This window comes from Arachis hypogaea, chromosome 3, assembly GCF_003086295.3.
Source record: "Arachis hypogaea cultivar Tifrunner chromosome 3, arahy.Tifrunner.gnm2.J5K5, whole genome shotgun sequence".
In the NCBI taxonomy this organism is placed as follows: domain Eukaryota; kingdom Viridiplantae; phylum Streptophyta; class Magnoliopsida; order Fabales; family Fabaceae; genus Arachis; species Arachis hypogaea.
Window position 1 is genome coordinate 14,782,381 of NC_092038.1, and position 15,114 is coordinate 14,797,494.

Sequence of the window (15,114 nt, forward strand, 5' to 3'; positions counted from 1 at the left end):
TCCGTTCTTATATTCTCTTTAATTTTAAGCATGAGTACATGCTTGGTTTAAATGTAGAAAGATTTGATAAACTTCAATTTTGTGGTTTATCTTATACTAATTTAGGGTGATTTTATCAACTTATCACACACTTATTCCTTGAAATTGTCATGTTTTGTGATTTTTTTGCGATTGAGTTTGAATGATAAAAGTATGCTTTTTGAAGTTTAAATCGGTTGATTTTATTTCACTATTTCATCCCATTGGTGTCTTGATGCGTGCATTCAATTGTTTTAGGTCATACAAATAAAAAATGGCATGGAAAGTGAAGAGGAAGCATGCTAGAGTGATGAATCATGAAGAAAAATGAAAGTTTGGAGCATTGGCTTGTCCGCGTATGCATGCACTTGGTCTGCGTACGCAGCCTTGAATTAACGCGTATATGCATACGCAAGCATAAAGTATGCGTACGCAAATTGGAAAAACGTGTCTCATTAATGAGAACATGTGATCTGCGATTTCTGAGGGTTTTGGACCTCATTCCAAGCCCAATTTAATGGCAACTAAAGGAAAATTGACAGGGGTCAACCAAGATACATCAAACAACATTCACATAAGAAAAGAAGTAGTTTTAGAGAGTTCTTTATGTTTTCTAGAGAGAGAAACTCTCACTTCTCTCTAGGGTTTAGTTTATTTTGATCATCTTTTGTTTGAATTTCTGAATTGGAGTTTGTTAATTCTAGTTCTATTGTTTTAATTTTAATTTCCTTAGTTCTAATTCTACTTAGTTCCTTTGTTAGTGTTATGTTCTTCTCTTCTCCTTAGTTTCTTTTATTTCTCATTTTGTGAACCTTGTTAATTTTGAATTCAATTTAACACATTGATGTTTTCCATGTTTTATAGTTTTAGTTGAGTTCATATTACTGATGATTGTTAGTTGGTAGCATTAATTTCTAGTTGATTTTGCAATTGTCTATGTCTCCAACTAGTGCACACCAAGTGCTTGACAAAATGTTTTCACTAGTTATGGAGTAATTTTCTTTACTCTTGGCCTACGTAAAAGAGATTGAGTGATCTTGAGTCGTTGGTTCTAATTAGATTGATGATTTGGGAACCCTTATTGATCAATTTGATACTCATTAATACTAAGCTACTACTAAGCTAGTTAGTAGATAAGTTGAGACTTATGGGTTGATGTCAAGGTTTTGAAAACTGGACCAAACTGGCCAGTTCGACCGAGTTAACCGAAAACTGATCATCTGGCCGGTTCGATTGTCCTACAAAATCGTCCTGCAAAAAGTCGATTAAAAAATCAGTCGAACCGGTAGTTAACCGGTGAACCGACCAAATCGGCCGGATTTTTTAAAGGTCCAATTTTATGATATGCTCTAGAAACGGCATCGTTTTGATGCCTAAAAAAATAGAAAACCCACTATCAGATGCCTTCCAACCCATTAACACCTAGGCAGTCCCAATTCCCTTTCCACCCTCATTCACTCACTACCTAACCCTATCAGCAAATACCGTCGTCGCCGTCAGTCCCAACCTGCCTGCTCGTCGTGAAGCCCAACCAGCCACCGTCAGCCCCCAGCTGCCGCCACTCTTCTCTTCCTCACCGTGTCTGTGCTCATCGCGAAGGAACTCCTACCATCCCTACCGTCTATGTTCTCTTCATCATTCCTCTTCTCGTCGTCGCATAGTCTGTGTTGATCTCGTGGCGCCGCCATCGCGAAGGGTTGCTCGGTCATCATTTTTTTAGCTCTCTTTGTCCAATTAGAGCGTCCCTCGTCTCACTCTCTCTTGCTCTCTCTGTACAAGAAGAACTTCCTTTCCTCCGTCGCCGTCACTCCTTTCTTCCATCACCGTCACTTCCTTCCCTCCCTCGTCGCCGATAAGTGTTGTTGCCACAATTTATTTTTGCTTATGTGGTTAATAATGCCGATTCTGAGTTAGTGGATTTAGGGTTTGTCATTTGGAGTTATTGATTTGGTTAATTTTTGCTTATTTTGTTAAATTTTCTAAAAAGAATTTATTATTGCTAAGTTGTTGATGTTTATAAAACAGAGTTGCTGAGTTGCTTATTTTGCTTATTCTGGTAATCTGGTGTTGAAGAGCTGGAGTTGTGGTGATGAATGCTGAAATGTTCAAGAAAAATAATATCTCGAATAATGATGCTAAGTGCTTAATGTACACTTTATTGGCTTCTTTAATTTAACATGCGTTTTATCTTCACCTTTCTTCCATAGAAAGCGACTAACAGAATTTTCGGGGTGAACCTAAAGTACTGTCCCATTCATGTATGAAGTGTTCGATGAATACGTTTTTACTTGTTTTGTTTATTTGGTATGCATTTTCCTTCATTTCACTTTGAAACTTATGGTAGTGTCCAGAAAAAGCTAACCATATAGGAAAGAACATCATGTTTTAAATTCACACTGTTTAATACTTTGTCCAAAGTGTAATATGGAGGAATTGAAACTAGCTCTATTTATATTTGAGAGTTTAGATTGATCAAGGCTTTTTAATTATGAAGTTTGATGATTAAAGTTGTTTGTGAACTTCTAATATTAAATTATGAATAAATATAAAATTGTGAAATTTTAAATTTTATTAAGTTAGAAATGGTCGAATTTACATATTTAAAATTATATATAGTTTTTAATAATTTTATTTAATATTTAATTAAACCGGTTAAACCCCGATTGAACTTTGGTTAAACCAATGAACCAGTGAACCAGTGACCTTACCGGTTTATTGACCGGCCCGGTTCTCGTAACCTTGGTTGATGTTGATTAAATCTATTTGACATACTTCAAGCATAGAAGTAAACTTGATGGGTTTGGTCCCTCACAATTGTCAATATATGGTTGTTAGACAAGGATAGTGATTTCAATTCTCACACCTAGCCAAGAGTTCTTTTGCAACTTAGTTGAAACACCAGAGACCTCAATTGTTTAATTCTTGCTTTAGTTGCTTTTAGTAGTTTAATTAGTTCTAGAATAGAATTAGATTCGTATCTTGTCTGGTTAGATTACCATTCACTTAGATCTTGTTTTAATTTTCTTGATTTAATTTCTTGTAATTTAAGTTTCTTACATACTAGGCTTTGTTAGTTTAAATTCATGCTTATGTCTTTCAACCCTGGAATTCTAACTAACTTTAATTCACACGCTTGCCCATTCTTTTGAGGACGACCCGAAAGTAATGCTATTAGTTATTTGTAGTAAGTTGAACTTGTGACAACCATATCAAACATTGATTGCGAGAGTTATTTGTCGGTTGGGACTATACTAGCAACGGGACTACTTTGTGAAAATCCTAACCGGAGAATTCCCTCCCATCAAGACTCTATGAAAGTAATTAAAATCATAAAGTAAACTTACTAATCGCTTGCAACTTCATAGTGAAACTTTAAATCTGTGTCACTGAAAGGGTGAAAATTTTGGGGGTGAGAACCAAACCACAAATTCTCAGTAGTGGTCAAGAATGCCATGAAAGTAAAGAATAAAAATGCAAATAGTTAATTTAATTTAACAATATTCATTTTCATTAATTATATAAAACTCTTTGAAATTACGTTGAAAAAGAATTGGATATTAGCTTATGTCAATCTCAGTATGAATAGTCAACCTGTCCCAAACATAGGTTCATTAAGTCTATGCTGAACTAGTATGACTTTTCATATAATATCTAACTCTAAGCGCAATTCAAAAACAGGCAAATAGAACACAAACAGACAAATAGAACACAAACAAACCAAACAAGGAACAAAATAAAAGCACAAGAAATATACAGAGAATAATACACAAACAAAATGATGCATGTCTAGCCTAGTGCAGGTAATAAGCTCATTTGTCGGTTTCTACCCGCTCCCGACGTAACTAGAAGCAGCTGAAACAGATATGGCTTTCCTGATGGCCACACCCACTGCATGCAGAAAATAACCCCTCTGCCCTGCAGGGTGACATTCAGCCTGTGCTTGCCAAGACACCCTTTGTATGCAGGAAATAACCCCTCTTCCCTACAAAAATGAAACAGGTGGCCATGATACCTCTGTATGCAGGAAATAACCCCTCTTCCCTACAAAAATGAAACAGGTGGCCATGATACCTCTGTATGCAGGAAATAACCCCTCTGCCTTACAGGAATATAATATGAATCAGTACCGCAGGAAAGCGTTCTGTGGTCGTACCACTATCTATCTAACAGCCTTCATGCAGCAGATGAACATACATTAGATTAACATGCCACATAAGGCTCAATTCTTTATTTTCTTTCTCATTCAGAGTCTCTTTTATAATCATAAATATGCAAGCGGAACAAAACCCACGTTCTTGCCAACAACTTCATAAACCAAATATCTTTTCTCAAAAAAATCAGTGAAGTTATTACCATTAAACAAACATTAAATATTCATTTTAATTAAATCCTTATACTTTTATAAAAATTTAGACATACTCTCCTCTAAAAATACTTAGCCATTCTTATGGGTTCCCTCTTTATACCAGCCTTTTATCAACAATTGCCACAACAATATATTCTCAAAAACATCTGATAATAGTATAGAAAATCTATTATTAAATCTCATATTCAAGGTTGTCACCAAACAACCTTGACAGTCTAACTTCAATTATGTTTTCAAAATACCAAACGAATTCGAAATTGCACACACTTTATGTCCAGGCGGCCGTCTCGAATTAAGCTTTCTAATAAACTAAAAATCATAATTTTCTAATCACTCTAGCCTCGGGAATAGAAGGAAAATCGTGAAGGAAAATCGTGACTGCTCTGCAGTGCTTAAAAACTAGAAAACAACGGCAGCCTACAATATTCAAAATTCCATATATAATTCAAATTAAATCCAAAGACCTTTAAAATTAATATGGTTCAACTTAACTTATCCAAGTCTCTTTTCCAATTGATTCCAGATCAATACCATTTTTAATGAAGGAGTTACATAACTTGGAAGTTAGGTAGAAATATGTCAACATCTGTTTTAGAAATCTGCAAGCTTAGTATCTTTCAACTTGCATAACATATACTACAAAACTTCAATTAAGCTAAATTTTGGTTTGGAGACTCTTAACTTATCTAGCAACAATTGTGTCTTGGTTGCAATTCATTCGCTGTCCAATTCTAAGAGTTACAAACATTGAAAGTTGATGCGTAATTTGCTGAAAACCTGATTCTTTCCAACTTTGATCACCAATTCTCAAAAATTCACAACTTCCAATCCTTAACTCCTAAAATTCTGAAGTTTTAGAGAAATAAACTAAATTAATCAAATTTTAAAACAAAATTGGTTTTGCTTTAGAACTCAGCTCATAGAAGTTGTAGCAAGACAACCAAGTTACTGCTTTGTTCGAATTTTTCTACAGCAGGAAAAATTCAACAACCTGACTTCGAAAATTCGCCACAAATTATATAATTAACGAAAATGCCTCAAATTTTCCAGTCCAGTTCTATCTATTCCCATGTTTAACCTAGACTTGGTCCCACGCAATTCCGATCATTACAGAATTAGTTATAGTTTTTAACTTTGTTTAAAAGTAATGCAGAGAATCAGATTTTTAACAAAAGATTTAATATTTCAAGATTCAACCTTCAAAACCTCTCAAAAATCAATTTCAAAACAATCACCAACCAAATTCACCACCATTACAATATATCTAATAATCAGCTCAACAGCAATCAACTAATATAATCCATCAAGATTTAGCATTCTAAACAATTACTCATCCACAATTCATAATTCACATCTAACCAATCAATTTCACAAAATCAACAAGCTCAATCATATTCGCAGTCACAACTCAACATCCATATAATCAATCAATTATTCACAATAATTAAATCTATTTGCAGTTATTCAATAAACTTTGTATACATTCTTAAATTAAAATCATTTAAATTAAACTCCCTGCCTCGATTAGCTAAACCCGAAGGAATTAACCACGATAAACCTGCTCTTTTTGAATTCACAGCAGCAGCGAAAATTCCAACGTAATCCGGACGCGGCAGCAGCACCAATCATGATCACACTTGCAGGGGAGTGGATCCTCCCCAGTGAAAAAAAACTGGATGGTATTCAGTGAAAGATCTCACTCTTCATTGCATTCTTTCTCTCATTTATTTCTGGTCTCACTTGTAGAATTAAAGGTGAGAGATTACACTTTATTCTCTCGAGTGACAAAAAAATAAAGAAGATTCATTTTCCACTTTTAGCAACAACAATTGACAGTTCCAATAGAACACAGCAGCACTAAAACACAGGTATCGGCTACTGTAATTAAAACAAGTATATAGCAGAGAAACAAAATGCTAAACAAAACAAGAGTAGAAACATTACAGGGATATGAATGGAGGTTCAGAGTCAAAATGAAGAGGATGGCGCAACAATTTGTCTACTCCAGCGACGAGCTCCAATTGTGGCGATTCCAACGAATACAGCATAATTAGGAATATTAGAGGCAGAGACAGGATCATTTCAAAGCGACAAGGGTTCAGAAATGGTAACACTAGTAGCTAGGGCACAATTGACTCACCAGTAAGGACAGCGGCGACCAGGAATTCCAGCGACAAGCCCTAGCAGCAACGGCAGCGGCGCTGCCTCCTTCTAGTCGTCGTGCTCTCCTTCTTCCTGTACGCGTTCTACTTCGCTCATAACCTCCCTTCACGCAGCGGCGTTTTACTCTTGTAGTGGCTTGAACGGCGGCGGCGATCCCAGACAGAGCCAGCGGCGTCGTCTCCCTTCTCTCCACGCGCAGCAGCTTCAATTGATGATGGTAGCAGCGACGGATGCACGAGGATGACGAAGTCGAAGCCTTCTTGATCGTCGCAGCGTCCTTCTCCCATTCCCTTACTCCCTGACTCTCGAGCTCTCCATCTCCCTTTCTCGATCTCTCTTCTTCCCCCTTCGAGCTCCCCCTTCTCTCTTCTCTGTTTCTTTCCTTCGTTCTTCTGTGTGTGTGTGCGTTTAGTGAATTTAGGGTAACAATTAGGAAATTTCATTCCAATGTATAATACCAACAATAAACCAATGTAATAAATAATTTCTGTCGAGAATGATGATTTCTTTTTTTTAATTAATTAAAACATCTTTTATGATGCAGATATTGAAATTGTTTTATTTGAGGTTTTCCTTCAATTTTCAATTGATTTCAGCAATCATAGTGCTAAAGTGATACATAAGGAATGATTATCTACTAACAATTACAATTGTATCAAGAGAAAACAAAATTAGTAAAAAGACAAAAGAGAACATGGACAAGTCTGAAATTAACAAAATGTCCCTCCCTAATCCCTACACGTGCCTCCCCATCTCTTGTTCTCAGTCCCTCAATATCTCAAAGCCTCATACCTACTTGCTCTGGGGTTTCTTTCCATTCGTCTCAGTTTCAGCTGCTGCAACAACTTTCTGTGACCCAAAAAGTTGCAAAGTTGAAAGCATTCGAGCTAGGTACTGTACTTATTTGTCCTACTCTGCTTCCTACCTGTTTTCATTTCCTTTTTTATCTTTTGCTCTCATGCCTTAGTATCAACATGTTTCTTTTGTCCTCTTTCTCTACAATACATTTATAATTTGCCTATTTAACTGAGCATGCTGCAAAATGGATTACTTGTTTTTTATGGTTTGAAAAAGTGAGTTTTTATGGTCTTAGTTGAACTTTGAAGTTGGTACAAAACCCTTAGTTGCTTGTAGTGCATGTTTCTTCATTGTATGCTCCCATTTTGAGTAGTATTTTATGCGTCTGAGAGTGGAAACTTGTAACAAGTATCAGAAACGTGAAGTATGAACTTTTGAAATGTCCATTATCATACATATTTTAGTTCTTTTTTTTTTTTGGTAGTCTTTTGATTGTTTTCTTTCCTTAGGGAACATGTTGTAATGTAACCATTTTTGAATGTTAGTTTTATTCTCTCCAAGTGTTGTACATAATATATTCTGTTTTGTTTTTTGATGCCTAAAGATTTACTCGGAAGTAACTTCTTTGCCTTTTTCTTATGTGAATTTACATCCCAAAAATCTCAATCATTAAATAAATATATGACTATGTAATCCCGATTGTTATAGCTATTAATAGTGGCTCTTGCAGTTGATATGGCTGTAGTCGATAACGTTTATATCATAGAGTGGCAAAAGTTTTTCAAACAATAGTGATAATAATAACAGCAATATTGATTTCTTTCTTTTATCGGGACTTGTACCGACTATGTAGATATTCTTATTCATGCTCTAGACAAATCATTTCAACCAATAGTCGTTATTTTTCCCTCTTCAAAATGATATTTCTTTACAACTAAAATATCCCTAAACTTATTTTTAAGTTGCATGGGTCTGAATTGTTCTTACTCATTGGCAACCTGACTTGAGAGTGACATTTTCTTACAAAAGCAACAAGAAGAAAGAAAAAGAGAGACGTAAAGAAGAGAGAAGAGAAAACTATATTCTAAGTGATTGTGCAATAGGGAACTAGGGACCGAAAGAATCGAAGAAAAATGGACAATTGACCTGTGTCAATATAGGATGGCATATGCTGCTAATTTATACAAAAATATAGCATCCTTTCTTTAAGATAAACTTTTCAAATGATCCACAAAAAGCATGGGACTTGCACAATATTTAGTGAAATCCTAAAATGATAGCCCTGTGGACGAGTGTTCACCTTACTACACTCCTTTATTAATTATGGATATACTTATCATTTAATTTGTGTTTATGATGGTGCCACATATATATATATATATATATATATATATATATATATATATATATATATATATATATATATATATATATTTATATTGGGTAGTGGAGACAAAACACATCTTATGCTTCCATATTTCGGTGTGATTTTTCATTGTCTATTACATATTTCATATACTGATGAGTTTGTACCTTGAAGTTCTAGATAACACATAATTCTGCTGCATACTTTTCACTATTGTGTTTTCAAATGTCTGTCCTTTCAGGAATGGAGGCTCTTGGTACCGTGGATGACCTCTTGGATTTCTCATCCGACGTAGGTGAGGATAATGATGTTGTTGACAGACGCAGGAAAGGATTTCCTTGTAACCCAGAATGCAAACAACCTTCATTCACTCCGTTGGCCATGGATGATCCTAACTATTCATTCTCTGTAAGTTTTATATTCGATTTTCAGTTCTTTCGGAATCTTAATGCCCGACAAAAAGAGAACAAATTTTTGCTTTTTGATTGTGACTATTTCAGAATCTTGTGATTTTGAAAACAGAAATGTTAGGAAAAACGTTTATGTTTTATATGCTTATTTGGCGGGTATTGGGTGGAATTAAAATTTGGACTAAGCTTACTGAGTCAGTTGCATAGGGCATTAAGAGAAATAAGATAAGATGCATGGATTATCTTTTATTGAACATAAAAGGTTCTTGATTGGCTTTAGTTTCTTTTATAAGTGTGTACACTATACTTTTGGACAAGCTTTTACTCAAAATGTGGTGGTCATTTGTTACTGTTAGTGTGTTACTACAGGATTTATCTTGATTACTCAAGGGTGTTATTGGAAAATGGCAGTGAAACTTAATTTTTCTTTTTGTTTGCAAAATATGGGGGGTACTGTCCTATAGTGCAGTTGGTTATATAATTTTCTTTTCAAAAGTAGAACATTAACAGGTGCTTACATATTTTTATTTATGTGTTCATCATTGCATTGCAAACACTAGATCAGGTAATAAACATTATGTAGACTATATATTTGGTCATATTTTCCACTTACTTTTCTTCCAAGCTTTCCGTAGAGTCATTCATTTCTTCAGTCTGAAGAAAACAAATCATGTGGTCACTTGTTCCTTTTATCCAAAGGTCTGCATTGATTACTAATTAGTTGGGTATCCACTGAGTGATGTGAAGATCAATTTGTCCCCCATTGTCATCTATCAGGAGTTCGCCGAGGAAGAGCTTGAATGGTTGTCCAATAAAGACGCATTTCCTGCTGTCGAAACATTTGTCGACATACCATCTATTCGGCCTAACATGTCAAAGCACCAAGGGACAGCCTCAGTGCTTGAATATAGAAGGAGCATCCCCAATAATAACTGCACTAACAACATTACACTCTTAAACGGCTTTGATCACCTGAAGGTCCCTGTCCGAGCAAGGAGCAAGTGCCGTAGTAGGCCTCGCCTGGCTATTGCTGATGTCTCAAGTCATCAGTCCTGGTGGAGACTATCTAGTAGAGAAATTTCCGGAGCAGAAGTGATAAAAATCCCAACCATTGGGAGGAAATGTCAGCACTGTGGATCTGAAGAAACTCCACAGTGGCGATCCGGTCCGCTTGGGCCAAAAACACTTTGTAATGCCTGTGGGGTTAGGTTCAAGTCTGGTCGGCTCGTCCCGGAGTACCGTCCTGCAACCAGCCCAACTTTTCGTCACGAGTTGCATTCTAATTCCCATAGGAAGATTATCGAGATGAGGAAGCAGAAGCAAATGGGAATGGTTTGAAGGCAATGGATCACAAAAGGCGATTTGATAGTGTGCAGTGCTTGTAACAATCAGCAGCTCAGTAGTTTTGTTTCGATTTATTCTAATTATTTGTTTCTTTTTCTGGGTCCATTTTTTCTGTGGGGTTGGTTAGATCAAAATCAAATTTCTTGAGGAAAAATCAAACTAGGGAGGTCGTAAAATTATGTATCCCATTGTTACGCTGTAAACAAGAAGCCAGCTTAGGATTATTATTCTTTTATTTTGCTGCTTTTAGGCATGTATTCTGTACTTTATTTGGGAGAAGCTCTTATACTTGTCTTGAACTAATTATAAATTTTGATTTGATTACTTGGTTGTAGTTGATTGCTGACGAACTGTGATACTATTCAGGTTGTATGTTGTGACATCATCCATTAATAAGAAAAACAACATAGTTTTTTTACCACGCAAAAAAGAATAGAAGAAAGGGAATTTTCTTTGCATCTTAGATGTGAACACTCTTTTCTATTGTTTGATCTTCCTTTAAAGTAAGTCAAAATTGAACTGATTGTGAATACTGCAACAAAAAGATTAGAGAATATAATAGCACAAATTAAGCTTAATTCGCATCCACTAATTTACTATGGTGTGCAAAATGGGGTACTTAATACATGCAACATACAATTACATCCATGCAACATGCAAATATGCAACTACATACTCGTGAATAAAAAGGTTTATAATTTTTTTAAGAGTACTCCTAGGGAGCTAATGGTCTAAATGTACAATGTGTAGTTAGAGTTACAAAATGAACATCACTCATACTATCCAGAATAACAATCTAATTTGAGTATTAGGGATAATAAACATCTCAGGTCATGAAACCACTCATCCCACATTTCGGATCTAAAGTTCTAATACCATATCATGATATCACTCATCCCAAAAACTTCAACTGGTGGAAAAAGGTAACACTAATGATTATATCTCTAATCTCCCTAAACCTCCATTGTCCACATTATACAAATATTCCATTGACTCCCTGTACTTTCTCTTTTTTTAATAAGTTACAACTTTTGAATAAGTCACAACTCCATAAAGAGACGTAACTTTTCAAACATCGCTTTCTACATATTTTGAAAATATATTTCACATTGACAAAGATGGGGTTAATTCATCATTGTAACCATGTACAATAATATGAGAAACAAAAAAGCTGCTCCATGTGATTCTTACCTTTGAAATTGCATATTTTATCTCCCTCTTTTGGAACCTGTTTTTTCAACCAAATAGAATAAGAGGTTGTTGTTTAACAGAATTACCAATTCGTTTTTTATCCATGGTTTTCCAACCATTTGATTTTAGCCTTCGTATCTTCATTATCTTCCATAATTTCTTTTCTTAACCCATAAGGCTATAACACCAATTGAATGCTGCTAAATAACAAACAAATTTAATTTAAAAATTTGAATGAGTTTTTATCTAATTAGTTGTCTAAGTATGAAGTTGAATAAAGAGAAATTTTTTTCTCTAAGCTAAAAAACAATCAACTGGATTTGAAATATTAAAAGGATACTCTTCTTTGTAAATGATCCTATAAGGTATATCTGGGATTCTGGGTAATCGTCCACTTCAGAAGCAAGAATATTGACTAAAAAGGTCTTAAAAATAAAGATGTCATGTTTCTAACCTTGGAAGGAAGGAAGGATGTATCCCAGCTCCTCAGAATCACGTAACATACAACAAATAACTTTTGGCTCCAAATTACAAGCTTGCTTAACATGCTAAATATTTGTAAATGAGTTTTCTCCTTTGAAAAGCAAGTTTACTAGCCTAAGGGATATAGCTTCTGCATTTCTCTAAAGAATAGTGTACTTCGACCTATTTTGAGCAATGTGATCAGACAAGAAAGAAAATGGGTTCCCAACAAAAAAGTCTTCCACTATCTCTATAAATATGAAGACTTGAGAACCCTAGAATATCAACAAAATGCTCTCTTAAAAAATTTGTCTGTTCATTTCTCTTCTTATTCATTAATTATCATTTAGTATTTTCTTATTTCAAAAGAAAAAAAACTTAATCATTTTAATCTAGATTCTTTACTATAAACTAATAAATCGGTGATTTAGCTGATTCATTTAAAACTAAGACCATTTCTATATTTAGACGGGTCGATTCGATACTAATCGTATACAAAAATTCGGGCAATTTACCCAAATAAATAAATCTCAAGAAATGTTTACCCAAATACACAAAATGAAATCCTCTTACGTGTATGTGCAAAAACCATTTTGTATGTAAACCGTGGTAAGTAACCACGGTTTAAATTCAAACATAAACTGTGGCAGCTAGGGACGGTTTATAAATGTTTGTCCGTTGTGTGTAAACCGTGGAAGGTTCCCACGGTTTACGAAGGGAGCTGGCAAAGCATAAACCGTGGCAGATTACCACGGTTTATGAAGAAGGCGACATGAAGAGAAACCTTTGTGGCCTACCACGGTTTATGAAGGAGGAGTGATGTGCATAAAACCCTGAAGGTTCCCACGGTTTACAATTACGGAAACTCTATATATATGTGAGTGATTCAAGCTCCATAAGAGATCATTTTAACAATGGCAAGTGAGGGAGAGAGTTTTCTAGCCTTAGTGCATTGCTCTGGCAAAATTAAAAAAAGCAAAAGCGAGGGTGTGAAGTTCACTGACAGAGAACCACTGAGTGTTTTCATCAGTTCGTCAAGCACCTTGTCAGATTTGAAGAACAGCATCTTACAGAAGTTTGGCGTGTTTGGTAGCAAGTGGGTGAAGAAACTATATTACAAGATCCCCATCGCAGTTGTCTCGACCGGTGTTAAGTATGATACCTTTGTGGTTAAGGCTGATGAAGATCTTAGGGTTTTGTTCCATTGCGTAAGGAGTTTTCCGGAGATCAGAATCCATGAGTTGTTCGCGAAGTTGGAGGTCGGTGTTGAAAGTTCTGGGGCATCCGCTCCAGTTCCTGGCTCGACTGCCGCCGGAGGTGCATCTAGTTCGATGCCTACGGTCAGACCGTATCTTCCACCAATAGCATCCCCTTCATTCACGGCTGATTTAGACCGAACAGAGGTTGTTGGTTCTGTAACTTTGGAGAATGCAGCAGTCTTTGAGCCTCCTCACGATGTCGGCACTGGAGGTAGCCTGTTAACTTATATGGAAGGCTTTGGTGGACCCGATCGAGTAGAGAATGCAATGTGTGACGATGACTCTGACCAGGAGCCTGTTGATATCGTAGGGGACAGCGACGATGACACAGGTGCAAATCCACATACGCAGCATATGCCTTCAAGTTCTGCTTCTTAGCAGTAACCCTCCACACTTCTCCACACTAAACTTAGATGCTCTGGCTCAACAGGAGGACGGTGGTAACACAGTCGGGGGCTCTTCTACAGAATTTCAGATCGGGCAATCATTCCAGAACAAAGATGAAGCTGTGCTGAGTGTGAAGGACTATAGCATCCGGCGAGGTGTTGAGTACAGAGTCATCGAATCAGATCATCTGAAGTATCATGGAAAATGCAAAGAATTTGGGAAGGGTTGTAGTTGGTTGATTCGAGTAGCCCTGCGTGCACGTAAGGGCACTTGGGAGGTTAGGAGGTACAACGGGCCACACACATGCTTGGCAACCTCTATTTCGAGTGATTACCGTCAGCTGGATTACCACGTCATCTGTGCGAGGATTCTTCCGTTGGTTAGGGCAGACGCTGCGGTTACGGTAAAGGTATTGCAACAAGCTACAGAAGCTGATTACGGGTTCCGGCCTAGCTACAGGAAGGTTTGGATGGCCAAGCAGAAGGCAGTGGCACAAATATATGGCGATTGGGAAGAGTCGTACGCGGACCTGCCACGTTGGATCTTAGGGGTCCAGTCAACAATGCCCGGAACAATCACGGTGTTGAAGACCTCTCCCGTTCGGCTTCGTGGTGAGGTTGACGAGTCGATGGTGTACTTTCACTGACTTTTCTGGACATTTCCACCGTGCATTGAGGCATTCCGGCATTGCAAGCCCCTTGTCAGTATTGATGGTACCCACCTGTATGGCAAGTATGGAGGGACGCTTCTGTTGGCGATAGCGCAGGATGGGAACTCGAACATCCTACCGATAGCATTTGCCCTTGTGGAGGGAGAGAATGCAGAGTCGTGGTCATTCTTCTTGTCCAACCTACGAGAGCATGTAACTCCTCAGGAGGGTATCCTTGTTATCTCCGACAAGCATAATGGGATCAAGGCAGCGCTTGAGGCACCGGAGAATGGGTGGCTCCCTCCCCGTGCTTTCCGAGCGTACTGTATTCGGCATGTGGCGGCCAATTTTGCCCTTACGTTCAAAGGTAAGGACTTAAGGAGGATGCTGGTGAATGCTGCCTACGCAAAGACTGAAGCAGAGTTCTATTACTGGTTTGACATCATGCAGACTGAGAATCCAGCAATGTGTGACTGGGCCAACCGGATGGAGTACGACAAATGGACCCAACATGAGGATAGTGCTCGACGGTTCGGGCACATGACAACCAACATTAGTGAATGTGTGAACTCCGTGTTAAAGGGAACTCGCAACCTCCCGGTCACATCTTTGGCTAAGTCAACTTACGGGAGGCTTGCTCAGCTATTTGTGGTTCGCGGATAGACAGCAGAGGCACAAGTTGGATCTGGGCATGAGTTTTG

General features: G+C 37.1%; 1 protein-coding gene and 1 long non-coding RNA gene across 2 annotated transcripts; one reads left to right on the top strand and one right to left on the bottom strand.

Annotated features, from left to right (window-relative positions):
* Positions 1–6,066: 6,066 nt before the first annotated feature.
* On the bottom strand, positions 6,067–6,473 carry LOC112789634 (uncharacterized). Its single transcript, XR_011879551.1, has 2 exons — positions 6,329–6,473; positions 6,067–6,123 (listed from the first exon to the last, which is right to left on the bottom strand). It is a non-coding gene; the product is annotated as an uncharacterized lncRNA (long non-coding RNA).
* Positions 6,466–10,789, top strand: LOC112789633 (GATA transcription factor 1). Its single transcript, XM_025831598.3, has 3 exons — positions 6,466–7,438; positions 8,953–9,119; positions 9,899–10,789. Exons 2-3 carry the CDS (start codon positions 8,955–8,957, stop codon positions 10,457–10,459), a joined length of 726 nt encoding a protein of 241 aa, XP_025687383.1. The 5' UTR covers positions 6,466–7,438; positions 8,953–8,954; the 3' UTR covers positions 10,460–10,789.
* Positions 10,790–15,114: the final 4,325 nt, after the last annotated feature.